At 41.2% G+C, this 19,942-nt stretch overlaps 1 protein-coding gene across 2 annotated transcripts in view; it reads left to right on the top strand.

Annotated features, from left to right (window-relative positions):
• The window catches only part of LOC119722148 (E3 UFM1-protein ligase 1-like), a 43,311-nt gene that overhangs the window by 20,417 nt on the left and 2,952 nt on the right, over positions 1 to 19,942 (top strand). Inside the window, exons 10-17 of one of the 2 annotated variants that reach the window (XM_038192194.1) lie at positions 9,754 to 9,930; positions 10,945 to 11,059; positions 12,295 to 12,417; positions 12,781 to 12,907; positions 13,913 to 14,079; positions 15,606 to 15,739; positions 17,780 to 17,860; positions 19,356 to 19,447. In XM_038192194.1, the coding sequence (XP_038048122.1) occupies positions 9,754 to 9,930; positions 10,945 to 11,059; positions 12,295 to 12,417; positions 12,781 to 12,907; positions 13,913 to 14,079; positions 15,606 to 15,739; positions 17,780 to 17,860; positions 19,356 to 19,447 (1,016 nt within the window). Of the gene's footprint in view, positions 1 to 9,753; positions 9,931 to 10,944; positions 11,060 to 12,294; positions 12,418 to 12,780; positions 12,908 to 13,912; positions 14,086 to 15,605; positions 15,740 to 17,779; positions 17,861 to 19,355; positions 19,448 to 19,942 lie in introns of both variants that reach the window. The other variant, XM_038192193.1, reaches the window with a different exon arrangement.

The following is a 19,942-nucleotide window of genomic DNA, read 5'->3' as shown; positions in this document are numbered from 1 at the left end:
GTGTTACTGGGGTCTTTAACGTGCATTACACAACACATGGGACCTACGGCTTTACGTCCCATCCGAAGGACGAAGCAATAATGGTTAAGTGCCTTGCTCAAGGGCACACGTGTCCGGGCCCGGGCTCGAACCCATGAGATTGCTGCTTACAGTTTTCATCAGTAGCATCAGTAGCATTGCTGTGTGAAGCAGTTTTGTGAAATTGAATACTGGTTATTTTGTGATTTTTAGCAACAGTGGCGTGAGGCAAGCAAGCCACGTAGTGTTTGTCGTAGTTCCCTGTTCCGCCAGTAATAGATGACCACATCCAACCAGCCACTAGTAACTACTGCAGTTTGTGCCCAGAGGGAGAAAGAGTTCGAGTATGAAACACGGCCTGCCAACAGCAAGATATAAAAGACGACTTGGGGCATCCAGCAGATGCAGGCAGATCCTGTTATGATGAGCACAGTAGTAGCAGACTTGGTGCTGATTGGTTGAACAGCATTCTGTCCCTCCTGAGGGTTGCCTAGGTGATTCTGAGCTGCGATGCGTCGCGCCTGGCGTCTAGCAACTGTCAGAATGCGCATGTACATTGTCACGATTATCATAAGCGATATCATGATAACAGAAACATAAATGACAGGGCACAACTTACACGATGGCCAGCACTGATTGTTAATAACAATTTGTCCTTTATACACACCCAGCACAATGATATAAAATAGAGATGTCAACAACCATAAGATAGCAACGATGACCTTTGACCTAGTTGGGGACATTAAAATGGGGTAGCGCAATGCATGAATGATGGCAACAAATCGGTCAGTTGTTAACAAGAGAAGAGACATGAGACTTAGTGTAGAAAACAATGAAATGACTATTTCTATTAACGTGCACATGAAATCCCCAACCAGCCATGTTGTAGGAAAGGCCAACATCAGTGTAGAGATCCCATAGATAATCCCCATGCACAGATCAGAAATGCTCAGTGAAGCCATGAATATCTTGGTCGTTGCTTGGATACCGTCAGCACGACGAAGAACAACCAGGCATAACGGGTTCAGAATTGCAGTTAAAATGATGCTCAAAATCATGACTACATAACCAAACACTGTCACTGGCTCATAGTTCATATCCTGGTATGTACCAGTTGTGTTAATATCACTAGAATTCATGATGGTTGATTCTCTCTATCTCTTGCAAATCTATTCAAAAGTTTTCCCCGGAGAACAAGAACAAAACTGTGCCTGTAGTTGTTGAGCAAGCCTTCAATTCTAAAAGTTTAAGGCGATATCAAAACCATGTCAACAAATCCGTCCGTAAAAGAAAGACTGTTAGGAGGTAAAAGACCAGAAGATGTGCTCCTTCCTGCTGGTGTCAGCACACAATTACATCATGCAGGCGTGGCATCTCGTCCTGATGGGAGATTTGTTGTGTCAAGCTGGCAAACAGTGTTAGCGTAGGCCAGGTCCTGACGCAGTTGGCAAGAGACCTGCATTTGGTTAATGGTTGAGTGAAGAGCCCGGTATTGTCGACAGGTTGAGTTAGTTGGTAATAACATTCAACAGTCACCATGACAATAATGTGAATAATTGCATTTTTCACGGACAGCACCTTGCTTGAGTCGACAGTTTTGAGTACCATGATAATCAACTTGTCAAATCTCTACTGTAATTAGCTTTATCATTCCCAATCAGGCATCAGTTGCCAATCATATTCAGATTGGATATTTATTAAAAAAAGATGTGTGTTGTTGTTGACTGTCTCCTTTAACGAAGATTGATGTTGATGGGTTCAGCTTTGTGAGAAACGTAACAGCCAATAAGTATCGTTTGGGTTTGCGGTAACACCATGTGGTAATAACTACTGCTTAGAAGATATTAGTTCTGAAAAGAACTTGTCCTGCTTATTATCAACTTTGCTAAGTAGTTTTTTGTTCTGATAAGAACAGTCCTGCTGTAATTCTAAACGAACTTGTCTTTGGTCTCAACGTTTCGACAAGCCTGCTCTAGTCATCGTCAGGTTAGAACTTACAGCAGGACTGTTCTTATCAGAACAAAAAACTACTTAGCAAAGTTGATAATAAGCAGGACAAGTTCTTTTCAGAACTAATATCTTCTAAGCAGTAGTTATTACCACATGGTGTTACCGCAAACCGAAACGATACCGATACCCCACCATGCAAAGCCTCAAATCTTATAAGCCAATAAGTAGTCAACTCTGGTAATTGGATTCTGGAACAGATAATTACCTCCTGACAGATAATGTTGCAAAACACAATTACAAAGTAATGAGTTCAAGGTGTGTGGGATTTGAGAACATAGAGAAAACATACATATGCCAAATTTTTGGGTCTCAGAACTTGGTTGCGTTGCTTGCGCACGTAAAAAATATCTTTCAATGATTCTGGGCTACCTTGAATGATTCTTTCCTTCTGAGCGATACCTTTTCAGGCAGAATAATTTCACGGAGCATTTGATAACCATCCGCAGTTTTGTCCCTATTAAATCAGTACATCCTTTTCTAAGTAATTACCAGTGTTCTTACACGCCTTTAAGAAACATGTTGCCAGATAGCAAATAAGGAAAAATTGTGAATAATTTCATTCAGTTGTAACTAATGTACTAATTCAATTATTTTTCTTAATCAATTAGATTTTCTAATTGGGTAGACCATACTTCAAGAATCTTTTTTTGTATGCAGGACTTGCTATGTTATATATATAGAAAACATATATGTACAAGTTTTTGGGTCTCAGAACTGGATTCCACTACTTGCGCACATCAAATAAAAGTGTGGCAGCCGGCACACTTTTTAAAAGCCACCTGCAACGGTTGTTTCCTTCTGAGCGACACCATGTCAGGAGGAATAATTTGAAAGGGCATTTGACAACCATTCCTATCTCCACTTTGAGCAATTTTTTTTCATTAAATCGGTACATAAATGTTTAGGTAATTACCAACATCATACGTGCTTTTACGAAACAAGTTGCCAGATAGCGAATCAGGAAAAATTTTTAATTAATTCACTCAGTTATAACTAATGCACTAAATCAATCGTTACATTCAGATTTTCTGGTTTGGTAGAACATACCTCAAGAATCAGTTTTTGTCACAGGAGCGAAGTCATTACTGGAAAGTCAAAGTTAGGTGAATTGAAAATGCAAACTGAAGTTTGCTCAAATTAAATACAGTCATTCCCAAGCAACATGTTACAGCAGAATTTGTTTTGCTAATCTGAAGTTAATTATATCATAGCCAGGATGTCCCCACATCAAGATTTTTGTTGTTGCGTCATTGTTTTAAACCAATTCTGCAAATTGGCACTTTGTTCATTGTGAGTACTGCTTAAAGTTTCCATGAAAGGGATGAAAATGTCATCAGTAGCATTGCATGTGAGAAGCAGTGCTATGAATTTGGGTACTGGTTCGAGTCCCACCCAAGCAGTTTGTGGATTTTTTTCTCACAATCACTCTGGACAACGCTGAGTATACAGTGTTTATGAATTATATCCGTGAAGGGCAAAACTCAATCTTGAGTTTACACCACCCCGACCCAAATTCCATCCTATGAATAGTTTGGGTACTGAGTGTTTTGTGATTTTTAGCAACAGTGATGTGAGGCAAGCAAGCCCCGTAGTGTTTGTCGTAGTTCCCTGTTCCGCCAGTAATAGATGACCACATCCAACCAGCCACTAGTAACTGCTGCAATTTGTGCCCAGAGAAAAAAAAAGTTTGAGTATTGAATACGTTCTGCCAACACCAAGATGAAAAAGATGACTTGGGGCATCCAGCAGATGCAGGCAGTTCCTGTTATGATGAGCACAGTAGTAGCAGACTTGGTGCTGATTGGTTGAACAGCATTCTGTCCCTCCGGACGGTTGCCTAGGTTATTCTGAGCTGCGATGCGCCGCGCCTGGCGTCTAGCAACTGTCAGAATGCGCATGTACATTGCTATGATTATTATAAGCGGTATCATGATATTAGAGCCATAAATGACAGCACACAAATTACATGACGCCGGCAAGCAATGATTATCAAGAACATTGTCTCTGTTAAACACCCCCAGCAGAATGATATAAATAGATGTCAGCAACCATAAGATAGCAACGATGATCTTTGACCTCCTTGGGGTCATTAAACTCGGGTAGCGCAACGCATAGATGATGGCAACAAATCGGTCTGTTGTTAACAAGAGAAGGGACAGGATACTCAGTGTACAAAACAATGGCATCAGCGTTCCTATTAATGTACACAAGAAATCTGCTTTTTGCTGTTGTGCAGAAAAGGCCATTATCAGCACGGGGATCCCACAGAAAATCCCCAAGCACAGATCAGAAATGCTCAGTGAAGCCATGAATATCTTGGTCGTTGCTTGGATACCGTCGGCACGACGAAGAACAACCAGGCATAACGGGTTCAGAAATGCAGTTGGAATGATCGTCAGAATCATGACTGCACAACCAAACATTGTCGCTGGCTCATAGTTCATATCCTGGTATGTGCCAGTTGTGTTAATATCACTAACAGTCATGATGGTTGATTCTCTCTATCTCTTGCAAGTCTACTCAGAAGTATTCCAGGAGAACAAGAACAAAACTGTGCCCGTAGTTGTTGAGCAACCCTTCAATCCTAAAAGTTTAAGGCGATATCAAAACCATGTCAACAAATCCGTCCGTAAAAGAAAGACCGTTAGGAGGTAAAAGACCAGAAGATGTGCTCCTTGCTGGTGGTATCAACACACAGTTACATCATGCAGGCGTGGCATCTCGTCCTGATGGAAGATTTGTTGTTATCAAGCTGGCACACAGTATGAGCGTAGGCCAGATACTGACGCATTTGGCAAGTGACGTGCATTTGGTTAACGGCTGAGTGAAGGGCCTGGTATTGTCGACAGGTTGAGATAGTTGGTACAAAAATTAAACAGCACCTTAATAGTTGCATTTTCCACCCACAGTACCTTGCTGGAGTCAACAGTTCTGAGTAACATGTAATCAACTTGTCAAATCTCCAATGAAATAAGCTTGATCATTCTCATCGAGGCATTATCAGTTTCCGTTACAAAAAATATAAGCTTTTTTGGTTGTTGTTGACTGTCTCTTAATGAATATTGACGTTGATGGGTCCAGCTCCATGAGTACCATAACAGCCAATAAGAAATCAACTCTGATAATTGGATTTTGGGACAGATACCGGTAATTACCCTCTGACAGATGATGGGATTTCATTGGTTGCTATAGTGTGTTGTTATTCATCAATCTTTCCTGTATTCTGATTGGTTGAGCTAACAACACACAAACAACAAAGAATCAGAAACAGTAACCAAAACTGCTGTGAGTTAAAAAAAAAAAAATCACTTTTATTTTCCATGTATGCTAAAAACAAAACATGTAGGGCCACCATATTTTTAACTATGAATTTTCATGAAAATATACATTAAATAGTTCTAAAGCTTAAGAAAGCTTAGTCGGAGAAATATAGGCAGTTGAAATGTGCATTAAACTAGCCAATGGGGGGCTCGTGTGGAAAGTGTGGCGCACAAAATATTACTACACCTCATACATATTCATAATCGAGAGCAAAGTTCTCACTGGTCCATTCACCATCCCGTATTAGCCGCTAGTTTTGCTGTTTACCAAGCTCGCATGCGTAGAAGACTATTGCACTGGTTACCCATGCGCTAGTCTGCTACTCATGCACTTTATGAAGCAATCGTGGAACTAGCGCATTGGGGAAGTGTGCACTTGTGAACATAGCCCTAGCAGCAGTAGCAGCTACATGAAAAGCTGGGGCAGAAAAACATTTTGCCGAGAAAACATATTCCATAACTTCATGAAATTTGTGTGAATATGTATGAGGCATAGTAAAACTAATAAAACATGGTTTAGTTCAGGTGGATAGTCGATATTACTCCTGTCGATATTGGAAGTTGACAGACAAGTTTCCAGAGGCAAAGTTCTAATGCCTCGGGGAGCTAATATTGACTCCATCCTCAAACCGTGTTTTATTTGTATAATACAGTTTGAGATTTGCTGTTACTTATGGTGTATTCACTATCTGCTTTTCTTTTTTCCCAATCAGCCTTTTTTTCCATCCTTTTTGCCATGGATGATATAAAACATGATATTTCAAATGTAAACCAAATTCAGTTGCAAAGTGTACAGAATGAAATAAGCGACAGTAAACGTTTAGGTCTATAATATACACACAAATACTGAAATTTCTATCCTTGTGGAGTCATTTCTTTGTTCTCGTGTACTAAAGTCTACGAGTGTACTTTCAAAATGCTCCTGTTTTAACTAGAATTAATTTCCTTTGCTAAAATTCGGACTTAATATCCCTTACATAAAATACTTCAATTTGTGACACATCAACACACCTTGAAAATTGCTAGTTTTTGAGTAAAATCCATCTATCTATTTCGTGATAGCCTTGTGGAGACGTATTCACCTATAGAAATTGCTCTGTGGAGACTTATACAATATTTTGTTCCCTGTTGTGCACATGTCTCCAGAGGGTACCGTGTAACAGATCCGCATAAACTGCAGACTTTTCCGTATCAATTTATAATAAACATATGAATGTTTCTGACCCTGACGTCTTACAGTTTGGGCCAAAAGATCTCAGAAAGATCAGACAGCAAAGTTATTCCAAAAAGAACCATCACAGCAAACAGGCGTTACACTTCTGAACTGCAGCAGTCAAGTGTGGGAACTGTCTCTGAAACGGCGCAGACTTTGCAAGTGCAAAATACTTTGCAAGTACACGTTTGGTTACTTCCCCAGCTTACTCGCGCCTGGCTCCTCGCGTGATGACAGACATGCGCAGTGGAGCTAAATAAACGAACGGTTGGAAAGTTGAACTTTGACATGACACAGGCTGCATCCGAATCAACTGTCTAGAGCAAGGTCAAGGCCCACGCCCATTGAAAATACGCTGGGACGCGCCGACAATAGATGTATAGCCGTAGCTCTGGAAGGCCGTTTCAGACACGGCCTGAGGTTCCCGTCAGACATCACGTTGGCAGCCATGTTTATTGCATGGCCTTATGGGATACTTACCCAAGCAGGCTCGAGTAAGCTGGAGAAGTCAAGTGAGAGGTAATCGAATGCTGTCGCGCTTGCACGAGTAAGCGCGGGGGAAGTAATCAAACGCACTCAATGCATAACATTGTAAGCCACTTCCAGCCGGTTGGGGTGTCATTGAAAAAATATTTTATAATTCAGCACCTGTGGGTCAAAATGTCTTGCAAATGCAGCTCAAAGGTTACCTCAGTAGGAAGTCCCAAGATCCCCACATAATTAATCCACTTAATCAATTTTACAACATTTTCTAATTTGGTAGACCATACTAGGCTCGGCTGTGGCCGACTTAGTGAGTGAGTCAGTAGACTAAAGAATCATTGTCAGTCACAAGAGCGAAGTAATTTGACCTTTACTTCTGGGTTACCGGAAGGTCAAAGTTAGGTAAATTGAAAGTGCAAAGTGAAGCTTGATCAAAGCATTTATTCCCTGCAAAGCCACTACATACATTTTGTAGCAGCAAAAAGAACTTGCTGACCTTAGTCATACCATAGCGAGGATATTCTAAAAAATTGCACCCACATCAAGATATCTGTTGTTTTAAGCCAATTCTGCAAAGTGACTTCTCCAAGATTCACTTACAGTTACCATGGATGGGAAGAAATTTGCATCAGTAGCATGGCATGGAAAGCAGTACTAAATTGACCACTGCTTATTTTGTGATTTTTAGCAACAGTTATAAGAGGCAAGCAAGCCACGTAGTGTTTGTCGTAGTTCCCTGTTCCGCCAGTAATAGATGACCACATCCAACCAGCCACTAGTAACTGCTGCAATTTGTGCCCAGAGGAAAAAAGAGTTCGAGTATGAAACTTGGTCTGCCATTATTAAGACAAACACGACGACTTGGGGCATCCAGCAGATGCAGGCAGTTCCTGTTATATGATGAGCACAGTAGTAGCAGACTTGGTGCTGATTGGTTGAACAGCATTCTGTCCCTCCAGAGGGTTGCCTAGGTGATTCTGAGCGGCGATGCATCGCGCCTGGCGTCTAGCAACTGTCAGAATGCGCATGTACATTGCCATGATTATCGTAAGCGATATCATGATAATAGAGACATAAATGACAGGGCACAAACGACATACTGGCGAGCAGTGATTTTTAAGAATATGTTGTCTGTCATAGACTCCCAGCAGAATGATATAAAATAACGATGTCAGCAACCATAAGATAGCAACGATGATCTTAGACCTCGTTGGGGTCATTAAACTCGGGTAGCGCAACGCATAGATGATGGCAACAAATCGGTCCGTTGTTAACAAGAGAAGGGACAGGATACTCGGGGTATAAAACAGTGGGATCACAATTCCTGTTAACGCACACAGGAAATCACCAATCAGATGTTGTGTAGGAAACACCAAAATCAGTACTGGGATCCCGCAGAAAATCCCCAAGCACAGATCGGAAACGCTCAGCGAAGCCATGAATATCTTCGTCGTTGCTTGGATACCGTCGGCACGACGAAGAATGACCAGGCATAACGGGTTCAGAATTACAGTTGGAATGATGGTCAAAATCATGACTACACAACCGAACAGCGACTCATTGTCTACATCCTGGTATGTACCAGGATTACTAGAATCACTAGAATTCATGATGGTTGATTCTCTCCGTCTCTACAAATCTCCTCAAAATTGTCCTCGGAGCACAATAACAAAATTGTGCTCAATCAGACAGATGCGTAGTTGTTGAGCAAGCCTTCAATCCTAAAAGCTTAAGGCGATATCAAAACCAAGGCCAACAATTCCATCAGAGACCAAAAGATGATGAACACAGATGATGAATTGCATCATGCAGGCATGGCATCTTGTCCTGATGGAGGATTTGTTGTAATCAAGCTTGCATGCATTATCAGCGTAGGCCAGATGATGACACTGTTGGCAAGTAGCTTGCATTTGGTCAATGGCTGAGTGAAGGGCTTATATCGTTGACTGGTCAAATTGGTTGGTAACAAAATTAAATTAAACAGTCACCATGACAACTAAGTGCAAACTCGTGTAGTTTTTCCACCGTAAAGTATCTTGCTGGAGTCAACAGTTTTGAAACATAAACAACTTGTCAAATCCCCAATGAAATTAGCTTTATCATTCCCAATCAGGCTTCGGTTTCTAAATTAAAAAATAGAAAGGGTTTTTTATTGTCGTTGACCTTCTCCTTTAATGAAGACAAGGCGGTGTTGTTGTGGGGCCATTCACTCGTCTGTACGAGGTATTTGTGGGAACCGAAAACGCTGCCATAAAAAGTGGGGAAAAAGTGCCATAAATCGGTCCTAATTTGCCTTGCAATGAAAAATTCCCCGTAACGCAGTGTACATGTAGGCCTGCACACACAAACATACATACATAAACTGTTTCTTTCCTTTTAAGATAGCAGCAGGCGCGGTTCGACGGGGGGGCGGGGGGGGGGGCTTTAGCCCCCCAAAATTTTGTTTAGCCCCCCAAAATAAATTCTATAACTTCTATAAGTTATAGCTTCTATAACGCACCTGTATAGAATATAATAAATTCCAAAAAAAAACGTGCCTGTATAGCAGGTATTGATGTTAATGGGTTCAGCTCCGTGAGCAACACAAGAGCCAATAAGAAATCAACTCTGATAACTAGCGTGAAAAGTGTGACACATGGAATTATGCAATATAAGATGTGCTTTTATATATAGAGCATTGACTATTTTTCTTCTTTTTTTTCCCATCAGCCTTTGCTGCCGTCTTCGTTTACTGTGGATGATATCCAGCAGTTGTTGCAGCAATGCATGAAGGGAAGGGGCAAATCCGGGGCCAGGATTCTGTGCAAGACTGTCGTCTGCAGTGAGGCATTCCTCTCGGAATCTAGGACCCTGTTTGATCAGCTCATGACCCAAAAAGCTGAAAAGGTCAGATTTATGGAGTAACCTTAGAGCTATACTAAATTACTAGAGTGCTAACTCCTCATTCTTGCGCATGGAGATGCTTTAAGCCGCTCTGGGCGCAGACATTTTGAATTCATGTGCATCTTTGTAGAACACAATGAAATTAGATAGATTGAATTTTAAAAGTGTACTCTAAATGCAACGCGCGAGTAGAACATACGCAAACAACTTAAGCGCGTCACGACGGTTCAATAAACGTCGCGGCAAAAAGCATCTGCAGCAGATACGCGCACGCGCTGTACGTTTGCTTAGAGCAAAATGACACACTCATTTGCTGATCATGCCTCTCAGTTTTTGGCCTATCGGCTTCTATAACGCACCTGTATAGAATATTTAATATAGCTCTATGGGAGTAACATTATTCACTGCCATGCTATAACCTCAATTATTAGACTTGTTTCAGTGTTATAGTCGAGTACCAAGTAGTGACGAGTACTTAGGTTGTCGAGTACGAGTACGAGTACTTGTACATCTGCGAGTACAAGTACTTGTACTTCCAGGTACGAGTATCCTTCAAAAAGTGGGGGGGGGGGGGGACATGTCCCCCTGTCCCGCCCAGGATTGACGCCCGTGACCACGTGACAGGCTCTTGACCAATAGGAATGGGTAAACTGTCTTAGGTTTTCATGAATAAAAGATAATGAACATTGTGTTTCATTTGTTTGTGTTTTAAAGCAGGCTCATGCCCGCAATCTTGAGGCTTTCACAGGATGTTGCCAACGTTACTGATAATTAAGCTTTAATGGTGTACACGTACACAGAGTGAAACAACAGAATAGCTAAACGAATGCATACACGTATCCGTTCGAATGTGAAACCTATGTATCATTTACTTACTGTGGTCACCAGATAAGTCCTACAGGGCCTGCTAGAAAATCTGAATACATGAAAGTTGATCAACACTTGGAAGTCCCTTTGAAAATAAATGTTAAAATGGTTGCATTTACAAAAGACTTTACTTTGACTTGTCTGTAACAGGATGCCAAAAATGCACCTCAGTTGCTGTTACAAGTGGACAAGAAGGCTGTAGCCGCCGTCAGGGGAGCTGAGGGCAAGAAAGATCGCAAAGACGAGAGGAGAAACAAAGCAGCATGTAGGTTGACGGATTTCGTTTTCACTCATTTTCTTTTTTGTGTGTTCTCAGGCAGAATTTTGTTACGAGATATTTGGCAAACTCCTCTTTAATGTTTCCTTTGCAACTGGACAACTTTATCCCCAAGTATTTCTGAAAAGGATTTTTTTATTTTGAAGAGGATGTTATTATTCATCAATGGAATTTGTTACTTTCATAGTCTTTTTGGGGGTTTGATGTTTCAATATTTAAAGGAAGAGTAGATCATTTGTCAGTTGTGCATCTGTTTCGTTCAAAGCAACAAAAGTGCTCAAAATCTAAAGACGGGTGCTTAACAACTAAACCTAATGAAGTTTTAGCTCTGTTTATTCTGTATATTCAGAAAAAAAAAAAATATTCTGGGATCTCGATTTTAGTTCAAAAATTGCTGAGTCAGATTTTGAATTGCACCCGAAATCAACATCTGTAACATATTCTCATTCAGCCGATTGCAGCTTCGCAATGTCAGGCACTGAACCAAAAAATAATAGCAATCGCGCACGTGTATCACTTAGCTTATCCTTGGAAATGACCTATTATTATTTTCTTCGAGATGAAATCATGCCAGAAGGAAACATTCCTCAAAAGTCTGATATACAGGGTGAGTCAAAAAAAGCGAAACCCAAATGTCAGGACTATTGTTTTAGTGAAGTTCTGCATATAGCACTTTCAAAATCTAGGATATGAAAGCCCAATTCATAAGCTATCTTTTAGTACAAGAATCATTCAAATCACTCATGTACTTTTCAAGTTACAGAATTTTAAACACAACCACCGTCTTAAAGTTCTGTCCACGGATCACAAAAAAGGTGTGTGTTCTTCCAGCAGAACGAAAACAATTCACACACATTGCTATGTGATTTGTTTTTGTTTTGCTGAAAGAACACTTACCTTCTTGTGATCCGTGGACAGAACTTTAAGACAATGGTTGTGTTTAAAATTCCATAACTTGAAAAGTACATGAGTGATTTGAATGATTCTTGTACTAAAAGAAACCTTATGAATTGGGCTTTCATATCCTAGATTTTGAAAGTGCTACATGCAGAACTTCACTACAGCAATGGTCCCGACATTTGGGTTTCGTTGGTTTTTTTACTCACCTGTATGTGCACTCTTGCATGGTGTGCGGGGCTTCTGGAATGGTCCATTCCCCAGAAACTTAGAGGTTTGGCTGTGCAGCATTGTTTAATATGTTAATTTATCTTTTGTTATTACAGCTGGGGGCGGGAGCAGCGGCAATAAGGGAGGCGGTCAAGGAATCTCTAGAGAGGTCAAAACCAAGAAGGTGAAGAAGAACCGAGGGAGAGATGTGGATGATAAAGAGGAGGAAGACATATCAGGTGTGACGTCATTCTTCTTGATTGACCAATCAAAAGCTTCCTTGCAAAACCCCCTCCTTGTTATTTAAATTAGTGTCTCTCATTCAGCATGACAGCATAAACCCTTTAGCACCTGTACTACATTGTTTCAAGAAAATGGGTCTGGGGGCTAGATAATCCAATGTGAAAAGTTCCCGGATGTCTGCACCCACCTGTACATGTTCAGCAATTCATCCTCTTTCAGTACACGCGTACATAGCAAGTTGTGTCTCATTGCACAAAACCACAAAACATCTGTTTCTGTTTTCTTACGAAACCTCTGTCAGTACGTGTTGGTTGAAAGTTTCAAACTTCGTTTTCTATCTTTCGTGTTGTGGGAACCAGCGTCCCGTGGGCACCAGTCAGATGAGCTTCCATTCATGTCAGTCGAGGAGATTGAAGACGTCCTGAGCAAGTCGCTGCCGGATTGCCCTGAGGAACTTCACTCTGAGCTGGCTGAAGACCTATACAGGTATCATCGATTGGACTAAGATGTGTCATTCCTTGAATAGAGACCCCTTCACCCCATTTCATGAAACATATCGACAATAGACTATTATCATGTTTGCCCACTCCCCCCCCCCCCAAAAAAAATACCAAATTTTTTGTTTTTAAGTGACGTTGCAATAAAGGCAGGCACTGGATACACTACCATCTTTTCCTAAAAAAAAAATTGGAAAAGTGATCAGAAACTGCCTCAGATCGCACCACAGAGCATCTAGAATTCAAACAAATGCCCTAATTTTTTTGGACCCACTTTTTGGGGAGCAAATTTTTTTGGTCCCCCCCCCCCCCAAAAAAAGGTGTTCTGGATCCGGCCTTGTCATGTGGAGCCCATCTTGATTTTTTCTGATTCAAATCAACATAGCCAAATCGAGGCTGGAAGGAAATATAGTCTGGTTCCTTTTTGCACAAAAAACATTATCACCAGTTCTGTTATTGGACACAGGGAACATGACTGAAATGGGGGCAGCATGATAAAGGCCTATAACTATGTGTCACTGCACTCTTATACCTGTGACGCATTGTAGCTGTGATGCGTCTTGCGAACCATTTCATAAAACTTGTCATAACTGCAGTGCATAGGAAACGTATTTATAGCACAATACAGTGACTGTATTTTGTATTGACTCCTTGGACAGTAAATAGTCATCTGATTGTCAGCAAAGAGTTGTCAGCTTTTCTTTAACCAGTTGGCATCGGAAGACGTGATAACACGCACTGGGTGTTTTTGTACACAGGCACGGCTGACGGGATAAAACGTCAAGATAACCTCGAGTCACCTCCAGGTGATGTCTAAACACACTAATCCATTGTGTTTTTTGTACACACACACAACATCCGTGAAGTCTGTGGAGGCGAACCGTGTGTTGATCTTGAATTTGGCCGTTGTGAATATTAAAACATATGAGGTTTCGGCTCACTAGATAAGTTGTAGCACACAGGTTAAGTTCAAAATCTCTGTTCCAATCAACAGGCCTCTTCACAGAGCCTACCAAGACATTGCCAAGTCCGTCTTCATGTCAGCGACCGGATCCTCAGACAGCTCCACACGACGCAAGAACCGGGGCGAGATACAAGATAAGATCAACGGCCTCCTCAACAACGTCCGACTGTTTGACAAAGGAGTCAGACAGTTTCTAGGTAGGGGTGAGTTGGTATATCGCTTGCTTCTTGTTTTTATTTTGCAAAAAGTTACGTTTATTCTGTTCTTTGTTTTGAAGTGGCTGGCCTTGGTGTTTTGAAAACTAAATGGCCGTGGCAAGTTTGGATCAAGGTGCTATGTTTGCTTATGCTCTGCATAACAAAAAGATGAAAGGTTTGCTCATTTTATTTTGTTTCATAATGGTCATTCAAGTTCATTTTCATTTTGGTTTCACCATCCATTAAACCGCACGCATGCTTCTTTTGTGTCATGTTGAACAATTCCATATGTGAAAGTGCCTGAGCATGTACATTTCTTCATGTTTCAAACTATAACTTTGTAAAGAGTAAAATGGTGTGCCTGCAGCATTGATGTATCGTTTTCAATAGTGCATATGCTTTGTGAGATTTAAAGCTGAAATATTTTACAGCTTAATAACTACAGTATCCAAATGTAGCCTGCAAATTGTGACAAAAGTGCATGCAGTGTGCTGTGCAAAGAAAAAATGTTCAATGCTTCTTCTGTGTCAAAATTCAGATGAGAATTTTACTAAAAAAATGTTTCTAAAGAATAATGTATGTTATCTCCACATTGTAAGAGTTCAATGAAGACATCAGGCTCAATTCTGTGATGTGTTTTATCTACCACTGTGCATTTACAAGTGTAGAAGGCGAGAGGTCTTAATAAAGAAGTCATAATTTAGTCAACTTTTCATAATTTAAATAGAAAGTCCCACTCATTGGTGGGGTCATAATTTTGAATCTGATCGTGTTATGATAATGTCCTTTATATAGACCTTTGGGGAATTTTGTTAGTTACAATTGATACCATGTTTGCTACCAAGAACTGTAAATCATCCAAGATTGGCAACGGTTTATGAAAAATGATGCAGTTTGAAAAGTTGCAAATTTAAAGAGTACGCGAGGAGAAATCGCTCAGCGTAACCAAACACACATGCCTATAATTGGCCCCTATCAATTGCACAGTGCCTGAACAAAGTGCAGGTCATTCATATAGCCCGCGTATGCGCTCCCATGCATACAAGCACTGTGCCATCGGTATTCCCTGGCGTTCATTCTGGGCAGTGTAACATCGTCACGCCGCATTTTCCACTCACGTAATCCTTAAAGTTTTGCAATTTTTCCAAGTGCATCATTTTTGTCAATCATCGTTGTCAATCTTGGACTATTTAAAGTCTTCAGTAGCAAGCAGGGTATCGAAATGAATCTTACAAAATTCCCCAATGGTCTATGTAAAGTACTTCATCATAAGACGATCAGATTCAAAATAATGACCCCTCCAATGAGTGTGGACTTTCGTTTTGTGCAGTTTTACTTGAAATCCAATTGTCCCCAAGTTGCAATGTACTTTCCTTCTATCAACAATCTTTCGCCCTCATCTCTAGAACAGAGAAAAAGAAACAAAAAGCGCCCTTATCTGGTCAAGTTAGGCAGTCATTGTGTTGAGAAACCAGAATTAAATAATTTCAGGAATTACATGTTTCAATCGAATCTTTCCTTAACAGATGAAGATTTAGAGAATCAATTGTCCAAATACCTTATAAGAACGCTGTGCACGGATATCACAAATCTGCTGCTTAGTGCTGTCACCAGCGAGAATTTGATGTCGGAAGTCGACCCGACAACACTCAACGTTGAGGTATGCTACAGGAGATTTAATTTGAAGTGAGGCTGATATTTTGGTTTTTAAAGGTTTACAGCAATTGAAATAAGAAAAAGTGGTACAAATGGTTCTGAAACTGTGATGTCACTGGAGTATTTTTTTTGTGTTTCAGTAATGTATGGAGACTTGGGACAGGAAAAAACATGATGCAGTAGCCGGTCAACAAAAAAAATCTTTCTTATAATATGTGACGACATCAGTAAAATATCACAAAGCTTGCCAGTCCTAATGTCCAGGGCCAACAGTGTTGTAGGACTGGAGTCTAGGAGTCAGACTCGAGTCCATCTAGAGTTGCAATTTCTGTGACTCCACACGAGTCACATTGGCAAAAGAGACAGACTCAGGACTCAGACTCAGACTCGGACTCGACCATGACCATCAGGACTCGAAGTTGACGCTAATGACTCCTTTACCCCAAAATTACCTTTTAACCCCTTAATGCCAGCTGTTGGCTCTAGACGCTGCTCGATAAAAGCCGGTAAGCTTGGGGACTGCTATTGCAGCATTCCTGCTGCATAGCACATCCATTCATAGACAACGGCTGAATGCCTGCACGTACACATTCCACCCAATGTGCAGCTGTCCGTGGCCGAACAATACCGGCATCAAGGGGTTAAAAACATAATTCCGATGGTTATTTTCCAAAAGTATCGTTAAAGCAACGCAAAAGAACACGAACCGTAATGCACCACCCTCCAGGTGGTGTGGCAAATAATGATGTTTGTTATTAAGTGCACTCCTAGATCTCTATTTCTTGTCACAGAGCATCATACAGGCATGTGTGACTCGGACTTGAACCAAATTACTCGAGACTCTTAAGCCCTGTCCGCACTGGACTTTTTTTGGTCAAACTTACCGAAACTATGGGTACTTTTCCCATTTTAAATCCAGTGCGGACAGCCTAGGACGTTTTCCTCTCAGTTACTTTTCCTGAGTCCAGCGGTTACTTCTACTCGCCAACTGCTGCCCAGGTAAAACTGACCGAGTGCCCAGGAAAACTGACCAGGTCACTTTTCCCGAGACGATAAGTCCAGTGCGGACAGTGCGAGTCAGTAAAAGCGGCCCCACAAAAATCCCACACGTGATGTGGCCGAACATGTTGTGGAAACACGTTCTCTGCGCTGTGTCAAGTCCGAGCGGTAAAATGTTGTTCTAAATATATTTTAACGGCAAATACATACACAGAAAAGATCAAGATCACGTTCTGGGGAATTACTTTGCAGTTATTCTTTTTCTCCACCGATGTTTGTTTGGTATTTTCTACGATCCAAATTCGTCTTGTTTATACGCCGTGTGGTCTGTATGGCACCGTACGTAGGCCACAGTCACTGGTTCCGGTCCTACATCATAGCTTTGATATCGGTAAGCATGCGGTGGGAACCAGCGATTACCGATGGAATAATATCGTATGTAACGATTATATTGTGCATTTTAATGGCGTGTGTAATATTATACTGTGCGTATCGGGGGATGAAAAAATGATCGGCATTTTATTTCCTGCGTGAGCATTATACTGACAGCTCGGTCACTTCTACCACGCGGTCTGGGTAAAATTTCCCGTGTCCAAAGTCCAAGTGCGGACAGTGGTCACATTTGACCATTTTTCAGTTTACCATCATCTCGGTAAAAAGTCCAGTGCGGACACGGCTTAACTTGGACTCACCCCAATAAAAGTGGCTCCACAACAACACTGAGAGCCATGTACAAAGTGTCTCTATGTCTAAAGGGACTGGCAAGTCTTGAAAAATTATTGAAACACCGAAATATACCAAAATCCTTATATCTTAAGAATTCAACATTGTCCCAGAACTTATTGTGTTTGTTTTCTATATCTATAAACCGTATAGGTAATAAAAATGTAAAAATGACATACTTTCCTTGTGCAAGAGACTAGCGAGTTTTCAAAGAGAAGTATTTTAGCCTTTACTGGAGAATTGACAGTATTTTGAAGGAGTTTTGATTTCACCAATCTTTTTTTGCTAGTATTTAGAATCAGTTTTGTCTTTTAAATTCCAGACCCGGGCAGGGATACTTGTGAAACTGAAAGATGAGTTACGGACACCACTCACTAAGCTACACAGCAGTTTGAATGGCAAGGTACGTATGGAGAGAATTCATGAAAAAAAGGATTTGAAGCACTGTACGTCTTCTGTGATTCATGCAAGCAAATCGACAAATAAAGATTATCTTCAAGAAAACTTGTATCTTCACTTTGTGTTAAGCCATTTTACCATCCTGATACCATTTGCCTTTTACTCAGATGTCAAAGGTAGAGTATATCATTTGCAGCTATCCAAAAAGTAACTGACAAAATTATTGTTGAAAAGCATACTTGGTTTTAAGATAGTAATGGCACTAAACTCCCTGTGAAATTTTTCTTTCTGGCATGCTGTCATTTTAAGGCCCTGTCACACTGTCTGCGATCTTATGCGCTCTCACTGCGTCCTTGAAAAATAGCTGGGGCGCAACAACAACTACTAGATTGCAGCGACAACTACATAGGTCGCCAGATGGGCGCCAGATGGGCGCCAGAGGGTCTTAATGGTCTCCGATGAGCGTAAAGGTCTTTGAACATGCTCAAAACAATCGCAACACCTCTGCGCTCTGGCCAGGGTGCCGTAATGACGCAACTCGGGCGCTGTGCGAGCGTGAATTGTGCGACATTGAAATGGCATTGAGGCAGCTTAGGCGCAAGGCAGTCGACGTAGTCTTCATGAGAAAGTAACTCGACTGCGATGAACTTGTAGAATGATTTTTTTAAACTGGACTTTGTATTGACCGTTTTGTCGTGGTATTTATACAGTGCAAGTGACGTCACATGAGCGTATTTTGGTCGAATAGAGAGCATAACGCATGCTACTAGGACGTATCAACAGCGAGCAGAGCGTAGTGTGAGCGCAGTGACAGAGCAGCGGCAGCGACTAGATCGAGTAATTGAGCTTGACAGGGGCGCATAGAGAGCGAGTTGAACGCATCGTAAGCGCGGGAAGAGCACAGTATGAGCGTAGCTTGAGCTTCTTTGAGACAGAAAGTTGTCATTTTATTGCGTCCTCACTGCGATTGTTAAATTTATGAGAAAAAAAATGGTCGCCGTAAGGTCTCCTATGAGAGCGCATGTAATGTGACAGGCCCTTTTGAGGAAACATTAAAAGTAGGTCATTTCCAAAAATGCGTCTAAAGACGCATATTTGGAAATTTCCGTTAGTATTTCGTTTTTAATTCGGCAAAGCCGTGAATGGGTGCGCGCAAGCATTGACACAACGCACACGCGGTTGCTACAATTCGTCGGTTCAGTGCATGACATTGCGTAGTAGCTGCAATCGGCTGAATGAAAACGTGTCCCGCATGCTGACTTTAGGCGCAATTCGAAACATGACGCAGCAACTTTTGAATTGAAATTGAAATCCTAAAATATTGTTTTCTTTGAATATAGAGCATTCACTGAGCTAAAAGTTCATCAGGTTAGTTGTTAAGCACCCTTCTTTAGATTAGGAGCACTTTTGTTGCTCCAAACGACAAAAACGCACAGATGACAAATGATTTACTCTACCTCTAAAACTTGAATATTACTTTTTGCAATATTTTTTCACAGGATCTTGGGGAATTCCTGTCCAGTTTGGAGCGGGCGTGTGAATCCAATAAATGCGACATCATGCTCAAGAAACTGGACAAGAAAAAAGAAAGGTGAGTCTTCTGAAAAGGGTGTCGTTGGAAAGGCCACTAAGGGCTCCGTGTATGACTATTCCCTCTGTAGTGATAATGCCACATGTTACCATGCACTTCGGCCCCGTTCTTTAACCACTTCGGGTCGGGATTATTTTTGCCAAAAATTTTGATTTTTGCAGAAGGCACAATTTTCCAGCCACCTTCTGATATACAGCCAAATGCCACAAATACTGATTCGCAAGAGTAATTTCAACAGTATTTGTACGATATTTCTTGCCGAAACCTTGTATGTTTTAATACTCTGGGGTGTGCACTGGAGCATAATTGTACAATAATAGGCCTCAAAACAAACTTCACAGACTTTGTGTGTGTGCAAAAGGCACGAGGGATTAGCTTTTTTAGACGTCACCCGGAGCTGATTCGAGGCAATCTTGACGTCTTAACCTGTCAGCTGTGCCTGTGTATAAAAACAGCCAGTACGTGTTATCACATCCTCCAATGCGAAGTGGTTAA

This window comes from Patiria miniata, unplaced genomic scaffold, assembly GCF_015706575.1.
Source record: "Patiria miniata isolate m_02_andy unplaced genomic scaffold, ASM1570657v1 HiC_scaffold_14, whole genome shotgun sequence".
NCBI lineage: Eukaryota > Metazoa > Echinodermata > Asteroidea > Valvatida > Asterinidae > Patiria > Patiria miniata.
Note: the sequence above shows the minus strand (reverse complement) of the source record. Positions and strands in the feature narration are given on the sequence as shown.